The sequence below is a fragment of the Leucoraja erinacea genome, chromosome 36 (genome assembly GCF_028641065.1).
Source record: "Leucoraja erinacea ecotype New England chromosome 36, Leri_hhj_1, whole genome shotgun sequence".
In the NCBI taxonomy this organism is placed as follows: Eukaryota; Metazoa; Chordata; class Chondrichthyes; order Rajiformes; family Rajidae; genus Leucoraja; species Leucoraja erinaceus.
The window spans coordinates 286,538-306,863 of record NC_073412.1 but is presented as its reverse complement, the minus strand read 5'-3'; the positions used below and the strand labels follow the sequence as shown (position 1 = coordinate 306,863).

Here is a 20,326-nt window from a genome sequence, read left to right as displayed (position 1 = left end):
GCAAATCCCTAACTTGCTGTAATCCTCTTGACCAGTGAGCACAGAGAAAGCTCATTGCGGAAGTTAATCCTGTCATGCTGCACACACTTGTTGGCCCAGAAACATTTCAATGAGAGAAACATGTGGTCCATTTGTTCATGTTTAAGAAATACTGCAGATGCTGGAAAAATCAATGTAGACACAAAATGCTGGAGAAACTCAGCGGGTGAGGCAGCATCTATGGAGAGAAGGAATAGGCGACGTTTCAGGTCGAGACCCTTTTTCAGACTGATGTCGGGGGGGGGGGGGGGGGGAAAAAAAAAGGAAGAGGCAAGAGACAGTAGGCTTTGTGGCAAAGCTGGCAAGGGGGAGGGGAAGGAGGGAGCAAGCTAGGGCTATCTAAAATTAGAGAAGTCAATGCTTATACCACTAGGGTGTAAACTACCAAAGTAAAATTTGAGGTGTTGTTCCTCCAATTTGCGCTGGGCCTCACTCTAGCAATGGAGGAGGCCCAGGACAGAAAGGTCAGATTGGTAATGGGAGGGGGAGTTGAAATGCTGAGCAACTGGAAGATCAGGTTGATTAATACGAATTGAGTGGAGGTGTTGGGCGAAGCGATCGCCGAACCTGCGCTTGGTCTCGCTAATGTAGAGAAGTTGGCACCTGGAACAGCGGATTAAGTAGATGAGGTTGGCGCAGGTGAACCTCTGCCTCACCTGGAAAGACTGATTGGGTCCTTGGATGGAGTCGAGGGGGGAGGTAAAGCGACAAGTGTAGCATTTCCTGTGGTTGCAGGGGAAAGTACCCGAGGAGGAGGTGGTTTGGGTAGGATGAATTGACCAGGGAGTTACGGAGGGAACGATCTCTGCAGAAAGCAGAACGGGGAGGAGATGGGAAGATGCCTACCATAGATTGGAAGAGTAAGAAGTGATTCGACTGACACATATCAGATTCTAAGGGGGCTTGATAAGGTGGAAAGGATGTTTCCTCTTATGAGAGAATCTATAAAGGGAAGAGGCAGAGATACCATTTGTAAATATGGGATGATCCTTTTAACAGAGCAATTAGGCATAAGTTTTCTTTCAGAAGCTAGTGAATCTTAGGAATTCTGTTGTTCACAAGGCAGTGGAAGCAAATGTTTTGAATAATTTTACGCATAGATAAATTCTTGACAAACAAGACAATGACAGATAAGGGGTGCGCCCTTAGCTAGAGTTGAAGTGATTGTCAGATCAGCCATAAACTTATTAAATGGTGGAACAAAATTGAAAGCCAAATAGCCTACAGATGCTCCAAAATCATAAGAGTGTATGACAGTGTATAAAAAGGGCAGGTGTTGTTCTTTTGTTACACGGGAAAGTATCAGCTGGAGAGGGTGGTAGAGATGGAAGAGTGAATTAGAGCATTGTGCAAATAATACAGTAGGTAGACACAAAAAGCTGGAGTAACCCAGCGGGACAGGCAGCATCTCTGGAGAGAAGGAATGGGTGACATTTCGAAACGTCACCCGTTCCTTCTCTCCAGAGATTCTGCCTATCCCGCTGAGTTATTCCAGCTTTTTGTATCTACCTTTGATTTAAACCAGCATCTGCAGTTCTTTCTTACACATCGTGGAAATAATTATTGTTTTGGGAGACTGAAAGCAGTATGGAAGGGAAGATCTGTCCGCTGGTGATATCACATTGGGATAACATAAACTGTGTGCTTATTAATGCACCAACTGGAAAAACCGTCTCAAGACTGAAGATTTCTTCTATCGTTCTGCTGGGAGAATGTTTTAATGCTTTGTTAATGTCCCCAAAGTCCCCAAACTTAGTTGGAGAATGTGGAAGTGGCAGCGTCTAATAGCAATGCCGGTGAACTGACTTCGGTGTTTACCAGTGGATGGCCTCATTACATCGCGTTTCATTAAGTGTTAATCAGGTGATGAACTATCCATGCATTTAATTTGCACGAAGTGTCTCCATGTAGATCTGCAGTGCATGTTCAGTGCACTGACCAGAAGATGCCAGATTCAATCTTTGTAATGCAATTAATTACTCCCAAGCCCAGGGAACGCAGTATGGACCTGGAGAGTACAGGAAATTATGTTCCTGATCATTACTGGTATATGCAGAGAGTGAATATTTTAGTTTTAAACAATAAAAACGGAGAAAACTCCTCCAATGGTCTACCTGGAAAGTGAAATTATTTTTACACGTTTAATTCTGTGTTAGCAATATTTTTTTTTACATTTTTACTTATGTTGTTTTGTAAATATCACTACTCAATTTTTACGTTTAATTTTAGGATACAGACGTCACTGGCAAAGCCAGCATTTGTTGCCTGTTCTGAATGGCCTAACATGAAATAGAAGTGCTGGAGTTACTCAGCAGGTCAGGTAACATCCATGGTGAGTGAGAGACAAAATTCTTCCAAAGCAAAGTGCTGTTGATAAAGAATCATTGACCTATAAAGTTAACTCTGATTCTCTGCTGACTCTTTTTCACTAAACTAAACATATTCAAACACTAGTGTATGTCTATGTGTACACTGCTGTTCATTCGAGAGTTACTGCATAGAAGAACAAATATTCTACCAGCCTTTCTTGCACCTCATCAATTTTAGATAATTTCAGGAAAAGCCAATCAGGATTTCCATAAAGTGTTGCTGCTGCCAGAAACATACTGCCCTGATAGCAGAGTCCAATCAAACCTTTCCTCAATTTACCCAGAATCGAGCGAGAATGGGAGCTCATTCCAATGTCAGTGTATAATCAATGCCTGAGTTTGAGATGTATGAGCAGTGAGGGATAAAGAGTAAAAACAGATATTTGTAATGTAAAATGAAAACAGACGTTCTGGAAAGACTGCGCAGGTCAGAAAGAGAGACGTAATATTTCGAGTGGAGGACATTTTTAATCAGTTCTTTGGTTAATGGGGAAAAGACAAGGCTGATCCCAAGGATTAGCTTATTGACAGGGATATACATTACAGAAACAGGCCGTTTGGCCTATCTCATCCATGCCAACCGAGATGCCTATCCACACCAATATCCTTTGCCTTACCTATCAATAATGTACCTACTCACAAAAGGACACAGAGTGGTCGTCGTTCAGCAGATCAGACAGCATTTCTGGAGAACATAGATAGGTGACGTTTTGGGTCGAGACCCTTCTTCACTGTCTTAAACTTAAAGCCTGAGGACTAGTCTGTCTACTGTTCCACCAATTTTGATGTAATCTGCAAACTTGCTCATCGTGCTACCTACATTCCCATCCCAATCATTAATATATATGGTAAAATAAGGGATCTACCACTGGCTACAGGTCTCCAATCTGAAAAGCAACCCTCTACTATCACCTTCTGCCTCATGCCACCAGCTGATTTTGTATCCAATTTGCTATCTCTTCCTGGATCCCATTTATTCAAATCTCTGGGCCTGCCTATGTTGCAGGACCTTGTCAGATGCCTTGCCAGAGTCCATGTAGACAAAGCCCTACCTTTGCCATTCCTCTTCATCTCCTCCTCAAAAAGGCTCAAAATTTGTGAGACATTATCTCCCACAAAACAAAGTCATAGTGACTATCCCTGAACAGTCCTTGTCTTTACTAATTTGAATGTATCCGGTCCCTCAGAAACCCTTCCATTATGTTTACCATGACTGATGTAAGGCTCACTATCTGTAGTTCCTGGGCTTTTGCTAAGTAAAGATTTCAGGTACGGAAAGGTTTCAATAAGGAATTATTGAATTAGAGAATCTAATGAGGAAACTAAGAACGGAAGGCTAGGTTGAAATGTGAGTGTTCTTAGCTTTTACAATTTACTCCAATCTCTATCACGTAAAATCCCAGTTTTTACAATTTTATTTTCTTAGATCCAATCTTTAGCAAATGTGAAGCATCTCTGGCTGAAGAACAGATAATTGAAGAGAAACAGGAATGGAACCAGTGAGAGGCAGATCCAGCCCAGGGGTGGTGTCGGCCAGTTGCAGGGAAGTTCTGCATTTACCTCCATGGAGCATTGTAAGCCAAGTATTAGCTCACTTAAACTCAGAGCCTATGACTGAAAAGGGTTACAATTGAAAGGCATATAATGGTCGACTGACAGTATTCCCAATTTACAGGTATCCAATGATCCAACATACTGAATGGTGCAATGCATTCACCCCACCCTTACCATATTGATATAGGTCTGAGATACTCATAGTCCACAGCTTTAGTTTTCTAGTTAGAGTAGCAGCAAAACATTCAGCCAGACCCCAGAGCCCCTGGCAACTGTAAACATTTGGCTGAACATGGATTTAGAAGGGGCAGGAGAGTCTGGGGAAATTGTAAAGCAATTTACATGTCAGTAAACTCCCAAATATGTAAGCAACAATATTGTTTTCCATGTTATTAAATATTCATAGGACTCCAGGGTTATTCAACAGTAATTTTATTTATAGTTACAGTCATGAATTGTGATTTCCTTCATAGTCAGTGATTTTCACTTTGTTTTCCAGAAATATATTGCAGAAGCATTCTGGGTTTTTAGTCTGAGGAGATGTTGATGACAAATGCTTCAGGCAGGATAGGCGCTGCTCTGGGACTGACTGCTGATAGCTCGGGACAGTTTATTGCTGCCCATTACTTCTCTCAGCTTCACAATTCCACTGAGAATTTCTGTGTCACTTTCTTATTGAGGAATGGTTCTGCAAAGACCAAAATCAACTCGTACAATGGCAGCTGCACAGAGCTAAGAACATCGCTTTGTCATTCTGTTTATTGGATTTGTCGCAACTTTATTGCAGCTACATTTGAAATATCGAAGGAATGAAGTATCAGAAATATCTGAGTGTGTTGCAGCTCTCTCTGGGAATAACTCCATCAAACAGGAGCTCAGTGCTGCCTCACAGAAGGGCCTTGTGGTGAGTATCCCAGTCATCACCATGTTGTACAGCAACCTCTAGCCCTCTGATGTCAATATTATTAACAGTTTTATTCTGATTTGGAGGAACTGGGGTGTTCAGTATTCTGAGATGAAAGACTGGATATAATCTACAAACATTTATCCACTACACTTCTATTGCCATTGCGTGTGTGTCAGTATTTAAAATAGTGAACTCTTTCATTTTTATTTTTGGCCTTTTAGTTACTGTCAATCCAAACCCTCTCTTGCAGTCTAAATTATCTCATCTTAATCACTTCCGTCTATAATTTGTGATAAAATGCCGAAAGGGATGTTTTGTACGTTAAACTTGAACTCCTCATTAAATCAACATTTTAATATAACCTCTGTTGACCTATGCAATATGCAGGTTTGATTTGCACCAATTGATGCTGATAATTCACATGCAACTAATTCTCCCTTCTATATCATGATCATTTATTTTTATATAAGCATTTTCCTCGTAACAATATGGTGTTGATTATTAAGAGTTTATTAAAACTCTTATTCTAATCTCATATAGACAATTCGACCTGCACCTTGAGAAAACATACCCCAGGGATAGTCAGTATCTGGAGGAACTGATCACAGGGGGATGTGAGAACCAAATAATATTTTGCACAAACTCACTTATACCCCATCTCCCTCCTCAGCGCAAGCCCCTAACCAGTTATTGTGTGGAGGGTTAGCAATCTCATCCCCCTGTACATGGTCTACTGCAATAATGAGTTCAGCTTTGTTTCTCAACAGGTTGGTTCCAGACTGTTCTCCGTCACTTGGTGCACTGGACACTTGCAAACAAAGGAAACCGAAACTATCATTGAAATGTGTCAAGACTCAAAATCAACGTTGCAAAAGTCATGGCCATGGGAAATTGCCATTCTGTGTGAGTGCTTTTTTTAATTCTAAGTTATCTCAGTTCAAAACAAGGACCAGCTCAGAATACAAATAGCCGGTCATGGGGTTTAAAATTGCTTTACTTTGAGGTGTCGAAAAGGCTGGTGTGCAAAGATAGACTCAAAGTGCTGGACTAACTCAACGGGTCAGGCCTGATCTCTGGAGAACAAATATAGGTGACGTTTTGGCTCGGGACCCAAAGAACTGGGTGTCTATGACAATTGATGTCCATGGAAGTAGGTGTGCAGGTAATCAGTGTGCAGGGAGCACATATCCAGAAGGCAGTGTTTAGATGTCTGGGAATATGTATGTCCACAAATGTGGTATCCTGGAACCATCAGAGAGGTAAAAGATCACAGAGTATGAGAGTAACTCAACGGGTCAGGCAGCATCTCTGGAAAATTGGATAGGTGACATTTCTGGTTGAGAACCTTCATCAGACAGATCACCAAATCCTAGCCATTAAATCTGCTTCTATCACCCTTTTGGGCAGTATGTTCCAGATCACAATGATTAGCCCAGGAACGAAGGAGATTTCAAAAAGTGTTGAATACTGCCCAGTCAATCACGGGTACTGACTACCCCACCATCAAAGCAATCTACAAGAGTCGCTGACTCAAAAAGGCAGCCAGCATCATCAGAGATCCACTAAACTTTCATTTCACTCCTACCATCGGGAAGCAGGCATAGGTGCCTGAAAACTCTAATGTCCAGGTTCTTCCCAACAACCATCAGGCTATTGAACAGTACAATCTCCAATTAGGCTCCAAACTATATAGACATGGAGGCATTATTTTTGACTTTGCATTATTATTGTCTATTTGTCTGTTTGTGGTTTTTTCTACATATATACTGAACTTTTTTTTGCTGTTTATTATGTGTTTTATATACAATGTTGACATATATGTTGTGTTGCTGCAAGTAAGAATTTAATTGTTCCATTTCGAGACATCTGACAATAAAATACTCTTGACTCTAGACTCCCTAGCAATGTGAACAGGATTCTTACTGTTCCTTTTGATAGTAATTCTGTGCCCTCTAGTTGCCAATCCTTTATTTACTCCATCAAAATGTTGTTTAATTTTGAACACCTTTATCAAATTTCCATCTCTTTTCTGATTCAAGGAAACATTCTCACCTTCTCCAGTCTCTCCATGTAAATATTATCCTGCTCCTAGATTCATTGTGGTAAATCTCCTTCATGTCCTCATGAAGATGTTGGCATCCAAAGTGTGGTTCTCCCAAATGGCACTTCAGCTGAGGCCAGTTGAGCTTCATACAGGTGTAGAATAACTCCATTCATTTTTCTCTATTGATCAAGGCAAGGATTCTTGATTGTTTTGCACAGTATTCTTATTGTCCATCTATCTGCAAAGTGTGAACACACTTTTGTATCTCAATTTCTGCTCCTCTTATAAAATGGAGGCCAGCTGCAAGCAGCCACTCTACCTAGTTCCACCTGTTCTACCTGCAGGAGATTTGTTGATCCTGCATGAATCTCCTGACAACCAATAGAACCATTATGGAAGCACATCCTTCTTGCCCCATGGAGCAGTCAGAGAAGATGAAAAGAAAGCCAGCAGGTGGCAGTGCAACCCTGGGGAATGAAATGTTGTAGACCCGCAAATTTGCTTAATTCTTTACAATGGACCTCACTGGAAAAGTATCACTATTACTTTTCAAAATCATCCAAGCCCACTGCCAGGATAAGTGTACCAACACCAGTATTCTCTCCTAGGCCAACATCTTTACAACTGAGTCCGTAATTATATATTAACAAATACACAATGAGTAGGTACACAAAAAGGCTGGAGAAACTCAGCGGGTGCAGCAGCATCTATGGAGCGAAGGAAATAGACAAAGTTTCGGGCAACTTTGGCCCGAAACGTTGCCTATTTCCTTCGCTCCATAGATGCTGCTGTACCCGCTGAGTTTCTCCAGCCTTTTTGTGTACCTTCAATTTTCCTGCATCTGCAGTTCCTTCTTATACACAATAAGTAACTCAGCGGGTCAGGCAGCATCTCTGGAGAACATGGTTAAGCGACGTTTCGTGTTAGGACCCTTCTTTCTGAAGGTAACCATCCTCACGGTCTATGATACCACTTACTTTAGTGTCACATGAGCAGGGTCCCAATCCTATTTCCTCGCCCTGTTTCTATTATTAAACCATAATTAAGGAATAGATTTTGAGATGCGTTCAATTTATTCCCATCTTCCTGTTTCATGCTTAATCATCCTTTTGTTTATCACCATCTGGCCTCTATGTAGTGGTCTTTGCTGGCTTTGCCTGGCTCTATGCCTTAGTCAATAATTCTGGCTGCACATTCCACAACCTCAACTCTGTGGCAAACCATTTCTTCACATTATCTGCCCTTAAATTTTCTATTAATGCAACCCTTCAGTTTTGGATCTAATTTTAAACCTGTGTTTGCATGAAGAAGTGCACTGATTAACTTGAACTTTCCTTCTCTGTCAGCTTAATAGGGGCACGAATGCAAGATGGAGAATTAAAACATAATTAAATGCATGTAATGAAATTAAATTGGAATAAAACACTGATGCTAATGAAGTTACACGACACAAACTCATTGGGTTCATGTCCTCCAGTGAAGAACATGTGCCATCCTTACCCGCGTTTGCCTAAATGGGACTCCACCAATAAAATCCACCAATCTGGTTAACAAGGGACAATTAGAAATGGACATTATATGTTGAATCTAATAATAATATGCACATTCCATGAACACTGGTGGAAGTTGGTGTATTTTGCTAGGAGAAATGTAGAGATCATATAGTCATTTGATAGTTGAAGTCTGTTGAGTGGAAGAGGAAAGAGATCGGAGGGGAGATGTTGACAAACTCTTATAAACAGCAACATAAATGAATGCTCCTGACCTCCTTGGAAATAGTAAGCAGCCTAATTCCTTACCCACAAAATCCATGCGTGACTGGAGCAGATCTTGGTGGCAACTTCACCCAGGGAGCTAGCTCTGACCTGCTTGGCAAGTCTGTGAAGTGCTGGGCCCTGCAGTCCGAATCGGCACGAGGAGGCCATGCCTGAAGAAACCCAGCACACACAAAGGCCTTGACAGCTGGTTAAAGCAGAGCCCTATGACACACACCTGCCACGGTTTGATTGTGAATATCATGCAAAAACATTCAAAAATAAACATTTTATTAATATGTGAAACCCAGGACAGCTCTGAGATAAATGTAATCTGGATGGTTTGGTGCAGTCTAGTATGTAGGTACAGCAAATCATTTAGAAAGCAAACAGAATGTTATTATTTGTGGCCAGGGCAGAGAATACAAAAGTAGTTTGGCTCTGCTTCATATGGCCTTGGTGAGACCACATCTGGAGTGCTGTGGGAATTAATGGTTTCCTTATTTAAGAAAAAATACAGTTCAGAGTAGGGTGACAAGACAAAGACTAATGTACTACTGCTATGTTTGCTAATGATACCAACAACAGGTGGATTAGCAAGATATAAGTTGTGCAAAGGTAAACAGATAGGTTAAATATGTGGGCAAGAGGTTGGCCCATGTTAAATAATGTGGGAAAATGTGAAGTTCTCTGGAAAGGACGAAAGAATGAAAAAGCAATGTATTACATTAAAAGGAGTGAGATGGCAAAGTGCTGTGGTGTAAAAGGATCTGGGGATTCAAGGACATAAAATGCAAACAGTACAGCAAGTAATGGGGAAGGCTAATGGAACTTCAGTCTTTGTTGCAAGCGGTATGGGAAGGTAGACGCAAAATGCTGGAGTAAACACAGTGGGCCAGGCAGCATCTCTGGAGAGAAGGAATGAGTAATGTTTTGGGTTGAGACCTTTCTCAAGCCTGAAGAATGGTCTCGACCTGAAGTGGCATTTCAAGTCTAGACCATTCTTCAGACTTGAGAAAGGTCTCAACCCAAAACATTACCCATTCCTTCTCTCCAGAGATGCTGCCTGTCCTACTGAGTATTTCCAGCATTTTGTGACGATCTTTGGTGTAAATCAGCATCTGCAGTTCCTTCCTACACATGAAATTAGAGAAGTTTTGTTGCAATTTTATAGGGTGAGGGTGAGACAGCAGGTGGAGAGCAGTGCTTTCAATTTTGTTCTCTGTATTTAACAATGAGCTTCTATTGGTACTTAACTGGGTCAATTCCTGGGGTGATGTAATTGACATATGAAGAAAGGTTGTGCAGGGTGAATCTCTGAAGGAGAGGTGATATAGTTGAAATGTGCACAATTCTGAGTGGAATTTATATGATGGATGCTGAGTGGATGCTTCCTCTACTGGCGAGAACTTGGGGAATAGTTTGAGAATAAGGAATTTACTATTTCAAATGCAGAGGAGGAGGAATTTCTTTTGTCAGAGGGTTATGAATCTTCTGATAGACAGATGTTCTGATACCTCCTCCCTCCATCCTTTCAGGGGCCCCAGCAGTCCTTCCTGGTAAGACAGAGGTTCACGTGCACCTCCTCTAACCTTATCTACCTCTTTCAGTGTTCTTGATGTGGTCTCCTTTACATCAAAGAAACGAAGCGTAGACTTGGCGACCACTTCACTGAACACGTGCTCTGTCCACCAAGGCCTGATGTATCTCTAGGTTGCTAACTATTTTAACTCCCCTTCCCATTCCCATACTGACCTTTCTGTCCTGGGTCTCCTCTATTGCTGGAGTGAGGCCACTGGCAAACTGAAGGAACTACGCCTCATATTCTGCTTGGGTAGCTTACAACCTAATAATGTGAACTGCTGGATGTGAAGCTGCTGTTTCCCACTCTCTAGTTTGACTGCACAGCTCTCCCAGCACAAGAGATTAGTACATGGTAACAAGCTTGGGTGTGATTGTATGATTAATTAACCATTGTAAATTGGCCCGAGTGTATGGGTAAGTGATAGAATTGGAGAGGACAGGGTGTAGGAGGATGCAATGGATAGGGACTTCAATCTTCGACTCTCGGCACACCTAAATGACCTCAAGATATTACCTTAATTTTATGCATGTTTTCCTTCATTCTGGTGGTTCTACCTGTCCCAAGTCCTACTCATTCATCTGTTCCCAAGGATATGATGAAAAGAATCACTTCTTGTCTGTTGTACATAACCCATCATCCCCACTGCCAGTGCCTTTATTATAAGCCTCCAACATCTCTCTTGTCAAATATCTCCTTTCTCCCTTTCACCAAGATCATGATTGTTCAAGGTGCTGTGAACTTTATTCTGTATCTTCTTCACTTCCAACTTTCGGAATACTTTTGTATCAATTCAGATAACTTCACTCATTGGCTTGACATTCCATCTTGCTTAGTTTTTCTATTACCTAAAATCCTGCTGGCTTTAAAGTGCCGTCTGGCATCACAACATCATCTCCTGATTTTTATTTTGCTTCCTCAATTGAACATTCTGCTTACAAGTTGACAGTCACTTTGTGACTTGGAATGGAAAATTCAAAAGTTGAGTTGAATTTAGCTCTGACCTTCAGCTGATGCATGGTTGCCATGTGGGAACGAGTGACAAAGCTCTCTGTATCTGACCTGCTCCTTTATTTATACATCCTGAACCTCTGCTTCCTAATGATCAAAGATCTGGGGCACACTACAGCAGGCTAATTTTGGATTCCTCTTGGGATTTTCCGATTGTTCAAAATTTAATGAGATCGGGAAGTGTGTCCTTGGCCTTCCAGTCCCTGTTCTTTGAGTTGATTGATGTGTTGAGTAGTGCACACACTGTTTTGCAGATTAGGCAGGAATGTAGCAGTAATTTCAGCAATGTGTGAACTATATCTCCCAGCCCCTGGGCTGCTAGGCTGCATAAAACAGACACTCTACAGTCATAACTTCTCTCCTCACTCACACACAAGCAAACACATACACATGTGCAGAGGTAAACACATACACATATGAATGTGTATTGACATATTCAGACAGGCACACACACAAAACCGTGTACTGTATATCCGGGCAGACTGACGTACACCGTTGAGACGAGACTGTGTATGTAGGAAGGAACTGCAGATACTGGCTTAAGCCGAAGAGACAAACAGGCCAGATGGATACAGGTACAGAACTCAGTACAATTTCTTACAAACTACACCTTGTATATGAAATAAATTTGCAGTATAACATAATTATGAAATCATCTATCATTTCAATAACTGATCTGCGATCCTTTAGCAAAGTGTTTGTGTTTATGATAAAAGTAGTTGCAGTGATATGCAGAGTTATTAATAGTTACTGTGGTGTCAGCAATTCCCCACCCCATGCAAACTCAACCACAACTGATCTACTGCAGGCTTTCTCTGTTGTTTCTCTGAAAATCCTTCTGTCAGTGTCACAGGAAGGTCGTAACAATGGAGCTTATTCATGCTTCCTGATAGAGGACAATTGAAGAGTTTCCTGGTCGGTGTAACGGCTGCTGTACAAGTGGAACCATAATTTTGTCTTTACAGTGAGAACCCTGATGTACTGAGAGACCCAGAGCTTTACTGAAACAAGCAAAGAAGAATTGGAAATTGACCTCAATATGCCAGAAATAGAAAATATGTGACTCACTTTTATCACTCCATTGTGGAAGTCCCTTTATCATGTGGTTTTCAATTCTAGATTCTCATGTACGTTGAACAACATAAAAAACAGAATCAAGCAACCGTGTGGCGTTTGTGAAGATACCGAAAGCTCAGCTTCGGCTAAAGCTTTGAAGAGTTTACAAAGTGCATAGGAAAATTAAGAAGAACAAGCAGGGCAAAGAGAATGCATTAAAACATGTTTAGGTAAAATCTTGAAATATTCTCTAAACTAATGAAGGAAAAGACAGTTTGGAAGTAAGTGGATCCTTTTAGAGACCATAAGAACTAAGATCTTAAGAAGGCCATTAAGGCTCTTATTCCATTCCAACATTCAGTAACTCAACCTTGTTCTTTTACCCAGAGTCATTTTCCTGCACAAAGCCCATATCTCCTGATTCCCTTAACATCTTAAAATATTTCAACCTCTGTCTTGAAAATGCTCAGGACTGATCCTCCACGAACGTTTGGAGCAGAGAATTTCAAACATTCATTATCCTTTGGGGAAGAAATTTGTTCTTATCCCTGTTCTGAATGCCTGACCTCTTAAAGCTGTGACCCCTAAATCTAGATACCCCAGCATGGGGAAAATTTAACACCACACGTTCTGTAAGCACCTGAAGAGTTTTCTATGCTTCAGTGAGATAATCTCTTATTCTTTAAAACTCAATAGAGTGCAGGTCAGTCTGTGTACGCTCTCCTCACGCAACTAACCTGCAACACAGGAATCAATCTGGCAAACCTCTGTTGTCCTTTCTCTATCGAAATATATATTTTCTTAGTTGGGAAGAGCTGACCTGTATAAAAAGCCTACAAATGGTTTCTCCAGAGTTCTGTATAAATAAAGTAACACATCTCTAAATTAAATTAAATTCTCCTCAACAAAGATCATCCTTATTGGTAGCTTTCTTAATTACCTATTGTAGCTGCATATTAAATTTCAGTGAATTATATGCAAAGCAGCTAGGTCTTTCTGAACACTAACACCTATCAATCTCCAGCCAGTGGGTGGCTTCACATTCCCCATATTTGTCCTCCTCACTGTAACTGCTCATTTAGTTTGTTCAGTTTTCTTGATTGTTATTACACTCCTTACGTGTTCCTCTACTTTCCCAAGTTACCATTACTGTTTGGGATCTATGTACAAATCCCACTATTTGTTTCTGCTTCCTACAGTTCCCTGACTTCACTCAAAATAATTTTCTCTCCTTCATTTTCAGAAGTTAATCCAATTCCTCCACTGCAATTTTTTACAACTAGTTCCACAAATCAACATCTATTTAGAAGCTTAACATCTTCCAGGAGAAATGAATACTGATTATTTAATTTTATGCAAAGCATAAGCTACAAATGAGGGTTGGCTTATGGATCTCTGTGAGAGTGGAAGGCAGGAAACCACAGGAAGTTGTATCTGAAACACTTGTGGTTACCGAATTTCCGGCCAAATTTCCTACTGTAACCGAGATTGGGCGTCTTGTGTGAAGTTCTTGGTCTTAGCATTGTGTAGTTTGTTCTTTTATTTTTCTTCTGTCTTCATGCTGGATTTTAATCCATCGCTTCAGCTGGTACCATTTAGCAGTTCACTGCAGATAAAGGACAACATTGCAGGAGCCGGCTAAACAGCAGAGGCAGCACTGCAGCAGCAGTAGTGGTCATATAGCACATTATAGGCAGCACTACCGCAGCAGATGCACTTGCAGGGGGAACAGCATAGCTGCAGAGGCAGTTCAGGGACAGTGTTGTCATCGCCAAGGCATGGGCAGTGGTGTAGGAGCAGGGGCCAGGATGGTGCTCTGGCTGCAGAAGCTCTGCTGCTGCAGAAACTGCAGCATTATAGGAACACATTGGTCCATTGAGGAAGAGTATTTATAAATCAAGGTATCTTATCTAGCAAAAAATGTATGTTTTGGAGAAAACTGTGATCCCTGATCTTTGTTATTCTTCGGTGATTGGAAAATAATACCAATATTTATTAAGTTTACTGGGAGGATTTGTGAACCATCATCAGCTATCTCTCCTACTTCAACCTCTGCTGCATTGAGGTTCTAGTCATTCCCAGTTGGCAATGTTGGACAGGCCATGTTGTTTGTATGTTTAACACCAGGTACCAAAGACATAGCCAATATTCCTAGCACCCTTGTAAGAGGCTGTTATTTGTTGAACAGAAGAACAAATTCAAGGAAGTGATCTCTGGGGAAAAAATAAAACATCCCAACCAACTCCAGGAATGTCTAGCCCACAATTGCTCAAAGTGGAGTATGGTTTTGAGAACTTATAGCCATGCATTAGGAATGCACAGAAATCCTGCTCCAACATCAGGAGCACACCACCTCACAAACTGTCAGCCTATCCGTCAGCTTCATATTTGACAAAAATAAACAGTTGACAGCCCTCTTCTGTCCCATTTGAGGAAGAACTATGGGTCTTATATTGGCTTCTTTAGCCATCTCAGAACCCAGTTCTGAAGCAAGTTATTCTCAATCTTGAGATACTGTGTAACAATAACAAGGAACAGGAACTGCACCTATTACAGCATTCAATGTGATCATGGGTTAACTTTCAGCAGTGCTACTTTCACACATATACCCACAGTTGTTTTCATAATATCCAAAAATCTATGAATCAATATTTTAAATATATTTAGTGACTGAACCACCACTGCATCTTGGATGAAGAAGTCCCAACAGTGAAGACTATCTGGGTGAATAATTTATTCCTAGCCCTGTCACAAATGATTAGTACTATATCTTGAGTCAGTAACCCCTGGTTTTAGACATCCCAGTCAGGAGAAATATTATCCCAACGACTCTCAGGCCCTACTAATATTGTTTCCTGTTTCTGTCATGGGGCCAAGCAGTTTGTTTAAGGCTACAGCAGGAACAGCATCCAAGATCAGTCCACCATTGCAACTGCTGAGTGAAGTAGACAGCAGCACCTTTATCAATCCTGCAGTTAGACCATCACCGACACAACTGCTTTAAATTAAGTGATCAATGTCCCATAAAACTCATGAAATTGAGATTTGCAGTTTAGTTTAGTTTCTTGTCACATGTACTGAGGTTTTTGTTGAGTGCTATCCAGTCAACAGAAAGACAATACATGATAACAATCGATTGTGTTTAAGAAGGAACTGCAGGTGCTGGAAAATCGAAGGTACACAAAAATGCTGGAGAAACTCAGCGGATGCAGCAGCATCTATGGAGCGAAGGAGATAGGCAACGTTTCGGGCCGAAACTCTTCTTCAGACTGATGGAAGGGTTCGGCCGAAACGTTGCCCATCTCCTTCGCTCCATAGATGCTACTGCACCCGCTGAATTTCTCCAGCATTTTTGTGTACCTATAACAATTGAGCCGTTTACAGTGTATAGATACATGAAAAGGGAATAATGTTTAGTGCAAGGTAAAGCCAGTAAAGACTGATCATGGATAGTCTGAGGGTCACCAAAGAGGTAGATAATAGTTCAGCACTGCTATCTGGTTGTGATAGAATGATCAGTTGCCTGATAACAGATGGAAAGAAACTGTTCCTGAATCTGGAGGTATGGAAGATTTAGATTATGCGTTGACAGGAGGCTCTTTTCTTGGGAGAGTCACTCAACTTGGCTTAGATCCACAAACAAATAAATCGCTGGAGGAACTAAGCCACCGTCCGTGAAGCTGGAGATTGGTTCACTGTGTCAGTGGGGTAGGTGAAGCCTGGTTCACTATGTGGATGGAGCTTAGTTCACTATGTGGATGGGGGTAGGTGAAGCTTAGTTCACTATGTGGGTGGGGGTAGGTGAAGCTTAGTTCACTATGTGGGTGGGGGTAGGTGAAGCTTAGTTCACTATGTGGGTGGGGATGGGTGGACACTGATTCACTGTGTGGGTGGAGGTCCCTGCATGGACCAAAGAGGCATGGACTGTGTGGAGATCAGGCAGGGGTATATATAGCGGTGGGGGGCGGGCTGACATGCGGACTGCAGCGTGATAGGTGGAGACAGGCGTGAAGGGCGGGTCCTAGGCGCCAGAGAAGGTTGCTGATTGGATGGTGGAGTGCCGGCGGCACCGGGTTGGCCAGTTGTCCTGTCACTCACCATGGTCGCTAGGAGCCGGGCTGGTCCGGGGCCCTGTTGTTGTTCGCTGCCGTCGCCGCCGGGACAGCGGGCTCGCAGTAACTGGGGAACCGCCGCCGGGACCGGGCAGCGGGCTCGCAGTGACTGGGGAACCGCCGCCGCCGGGACCGGGCTGCGGGCTCGCAGTGACTGGGGAACCGCAGCGGGCGGGTAACTGGCGCCGACAGATCCTCGCCCGTCTGGGATGTTCGGCCGGAGCCTGTGAGGAGCGGCGGAACCAGGCCAGCAAAACAAGATGTCCGCCCGAGCGGCCGGAGCAGCGGGCAAGGTCGGGGCCTGAGGCGGGGAGCAGCGGGTCTGGGGCGGGCAAGGTCCTGGGTTAGGGATTGGAGAACGAGGTGGCAGGCACAGCGCCAACCCTCTTTGGGTCAGGCAGGTTTGGGGTGAGGAGTGAACCCGGGAGTGTGTGAGGCGTGGGGTCGGGCGGGCAGCACCCCACTGGCTGCGGTTCCGACAAGTATTGTAGTTGTAAAGTTTAACTTTGCAGCCCACATCACTTTATTGGATCTTCCTGGTGTTTTTGTGCTCGGTATTTGAAAGAGGCGGCGTTGCCGTACACTGGTGAGATTAGAAGTCATTTTAGTGCGATGATGTAACTTTATGGTATGCCTTCGAAACTAGGGAAAGGGTGTGATGAATAATTCTTCTGCGTAAGTATCTCATCACCATGAAAGTAAAAATCAGATTGATAAAAAGACTTATGAACTGACGGCAGTTAGAGCGGAGCGAGTTATATTGTTCCATGACTGAGTTTAATCGCCGGTCCTGTATTCTTTGAGTGTCTTGAATTGTTGTGGTAAGTGACAGAATTGAATGTGACATTTGTAGTAGTAAGTAAATCCTCAGATGTTGGACGGGAGAGGTGTTTACTATGTTTGTTGGTTGTATTATTGGTTGAAGACGGTGGCTACCGTGAGCAATAGCGGACGCTCATTTAACCGAATGTGGTGCGAGGGCTTGGTTTTAAACAAGGGTCTCCCGATGAGAAAGATGGTCATTTACAACCTACTTGTTTACTATTTTTACCAAGACCGCGAGGGAGTACAGTAGTCAATATTTCTTTAAACAAGTGACAATTTTAGATTTCGGTAAAGCTTAACATTTTTAAACATTGGTCAATTTTCGGCAACTGGCTACCAAACTGTTGCAAAACTTCCTGATTCAAACGCCATGATACAAGAGTGAAGTATTGGAGATTTGAAATCTGGTTGCTTGTGTTCTTATTGGTTTTTAAAAAAATGTTTATCTAGTTTAGTTAAGGTACTTTGAAACAAAATCAGTAATGAAGAATGATGGACTCCAAAAGGATAATCAAAATACACCCTGAAATATTGACCCAGGTGCAATTGCATCTTCGAAATATTTGAATTTAAATATGAACTATAAATAAGTAGGGACGAATTGAAGGTCAGATCACTGATAATTTCTTCATACTTCTGAGTATGTTGCACGAGCATGACTGATTTGAGAGCTATTGTCTGGGGATTTGGGAGTAGTTTTGAGTGGAGCCAGTCCCAACCTCGAAATTATGGTGGGAAGAGTAATGATGTGCTTGGGTGTTTCAGCAGTTAAATGATAAGTTGTTTTGAGTGAGGCAGATTTGCCCTATCTTGCTTTGTAGGAATGTGTTTTTTACTGCGCTTATTTTTAGATTAGTTACGTTGTTTTAAACAACCAGGGTCTTGAACAGACCTGATATACGAACAAATGCATTAATGAATCATTCTCTTCAATGATAAACTGGATGACTAGTTGGTACAGAATTAATGTTGACATTTCAATGCAATAATACATCCCAGTTTTGTTCCTGTGCTGATGTCAATCTGAAGGGAGTGGGCCAGAATCAACAAAGTAGTTTGCTTTTAGTGGCTGTGTGATTGGGGAGTGAACTTGTTTTAATGAATTTTAGGTTCCTGTATGTGGAGGTGAATATCTTGATTCAATGCAGTGACTTGAACACTGGGTTTCTGGGAAACTGTTCTAGATTGCCACGGTTTTGTTGAAGCTGATGTCTTTTAGTGCTTTGCCTGATTGTACTTGGAATATTGTTTATGGCAGGACTGAGAGCTTTCAGTAAGTGTGAATGTGACCAAATTCTGTAAAGCTGTGTGGGCTGGAAATTCCTTTGTGCAAACATTTCAATACGGTGCAGTCACTGCCCAGTGAGAATTGTTGCAACTTTTGGGGTAGTTTCCTGGAATTGTTAACAATACATTGTACTTGAGTGAAAATTTACATGCTGCCATTTATGTAAAAAAAAATCCTGCATCTAGACAAGATTCCGTGTAAATAAAACGCGTAATGCTGACTAAGGAATGGAGTACGAGGCCTGGAGGTTGGGGTTCACAAAAGGTCAGAGTGAGGGGAGCAGATTGTTTGCTTATGGAGGAGATTGGAGAAGGAAAAACAACGATTTAAATGGAGGGGCAGGAATTTTATCATTTGCAACCTCGGAATCTGGTGTTGATCTCCAGCAGTAGAATCTAGGATGACCTAGGTACCTTGCACTTTACTGCCACGTGAAATTGTTAACAACCTCACTGCTGACTTTTGTTTTGTCCTGATCAGCAACATTTTGGAGTAAAAAGACATTTATCACTAGAATTAGGGAACTTTTAAAGCTGAAGGTCTGCTGCAGTTATAATAAGCACTGAAGATGACCCTTTGTTGTTCATCGACTCTAGTACAGTTATATATTGCTTGAACCATCTGCAGTTGTAGAACATGGTTGTTAAATTTTTAAAGAGTGTGCATGTTCAGAATTGTGGCAAGTGGTCTGTCAGAAATCTAAACAGTATGTTGTGCATTAGCTGATTTCACATTACAGCAGTTGTTCAATTTTAAGTTATAAATCGATTAGTGAAATATTTGGGAAGAATTATTTGTAGAGTTAGCTTGGTGGCAAATTATTCCCTGAAAGAGGATGTTTTAGTGCTGAAATTGCATTCTACTTCAGTACTAAGCTGTGAAAGATACCAAGCTCCTTATTGGATTTACATCTGCCATTCGTGTTCAACGGATGTATGACAAGAAAGCATTTGTGGACAATGATATTCTTGTGTATTAAATCTGCAAATGTATTAAATATCTCGGTGGTCATGCAACATCTCTGGAGGAAAAGGTTAGATGATGTTTTGGATAAGGACCCTACACATCAGGACTCGTGCAATTCCTTTTCCTCCACAGTCGCTATTTGATCCATCGAGTTCCTCCAGTGTTTAATATTTATGAGAGCTTTATTTGACTCTGATTCTGAAATTGCATGAACCATTAAGTATTATTTCTCTCCTGAGGTACTGGAGTATATAGTTCAGCCAAAACCATCCCTCAGAATAACGTGTACCTTTGGGTAAAACATTGATGCAAAGAGAAATAAACAATGGTTGAGAAGCTTGATTATCCCATTTCCAAGGACTACATTGTCCCATTCCTGGTGCATATGACGATTAAACACTTGACACTTGAACTTTAAGACGACTTTGAGTTTTGCTCTTGGTGGTGTGCCAGAACTGGAAATGCTGAAGTTATAGTTCAGATAAATTGGCCCAAGTTATAAAGTGAACTATTGGTGGGTCTGTCTGGAGTGTGTAGAAAAATAATTAGATCAGTTGTATCTCTGTGGCAGAGAGCGTGGATGCATTTTTGGATGTGCATCACCTTGTATGAACGCATTCATTTTGCAACTTGAGTGGTGTGTACAACACTCCAAACTAATGTTCCTGAAAAGTTTTCTGCATTTGTATTTCCAACCTTTATGCCAATCTTATCTGCTTGTGCATTGTCTGTATCTCTCGGTTGCCTGCTTAAAAGATGGTCTGATATATCAAGACATAAGGGGCTGCAGATGCTGGTTTTTTTTTTTAAAAAGGCACA

General features: G+C 41.7%; 1 protein-coding gene across 7 annotated transcripts in view; it reads left to right on the top strand.

Annotated features, from left to right (window-relative positions):
• The window catches only part of tjp1a (tight junction protein 1a), an 86,199-nt gene that overhangs the window by 1,017 nt on the left and 64,856 nt on the right, over window positions 1–20,326 (top strand). For 3 of the 7 annotated variants that reach the window (XM_055662834.1, XM_055662827.1, XM_055662831.1), the window contains exons 2-5: window positions 2,269–2,371; window positions 3,835–3,982; window positions 4,750–4,866; window positions 5,637–5,772. In XM_055662834.1, coding sequence (XP_055518809.1) covers window positions 4,772–4,866; window positions 5,637–5,772 — 231 coding nt within the window. In that variant the 5' untranslated portion in view covers window positions 2,269–2,371; window positions 3,835–3,982; window positions 4,750–4,771. Of the gene's footprint in view, window positions 1–2,268; window positions 2,372–3,834; window positions 3,983–4,461; window positions 4,867–5,636; window positions 5,773–16,435; window positions 16,722–16,942; window positions 17,015–20,326 lie in introns of those variants that run through there. The other 4 variants (XM_055662828.1, XM_055662830.1, XM_055662832.1 and 1 more) reach the window with 4 other exon arrangements.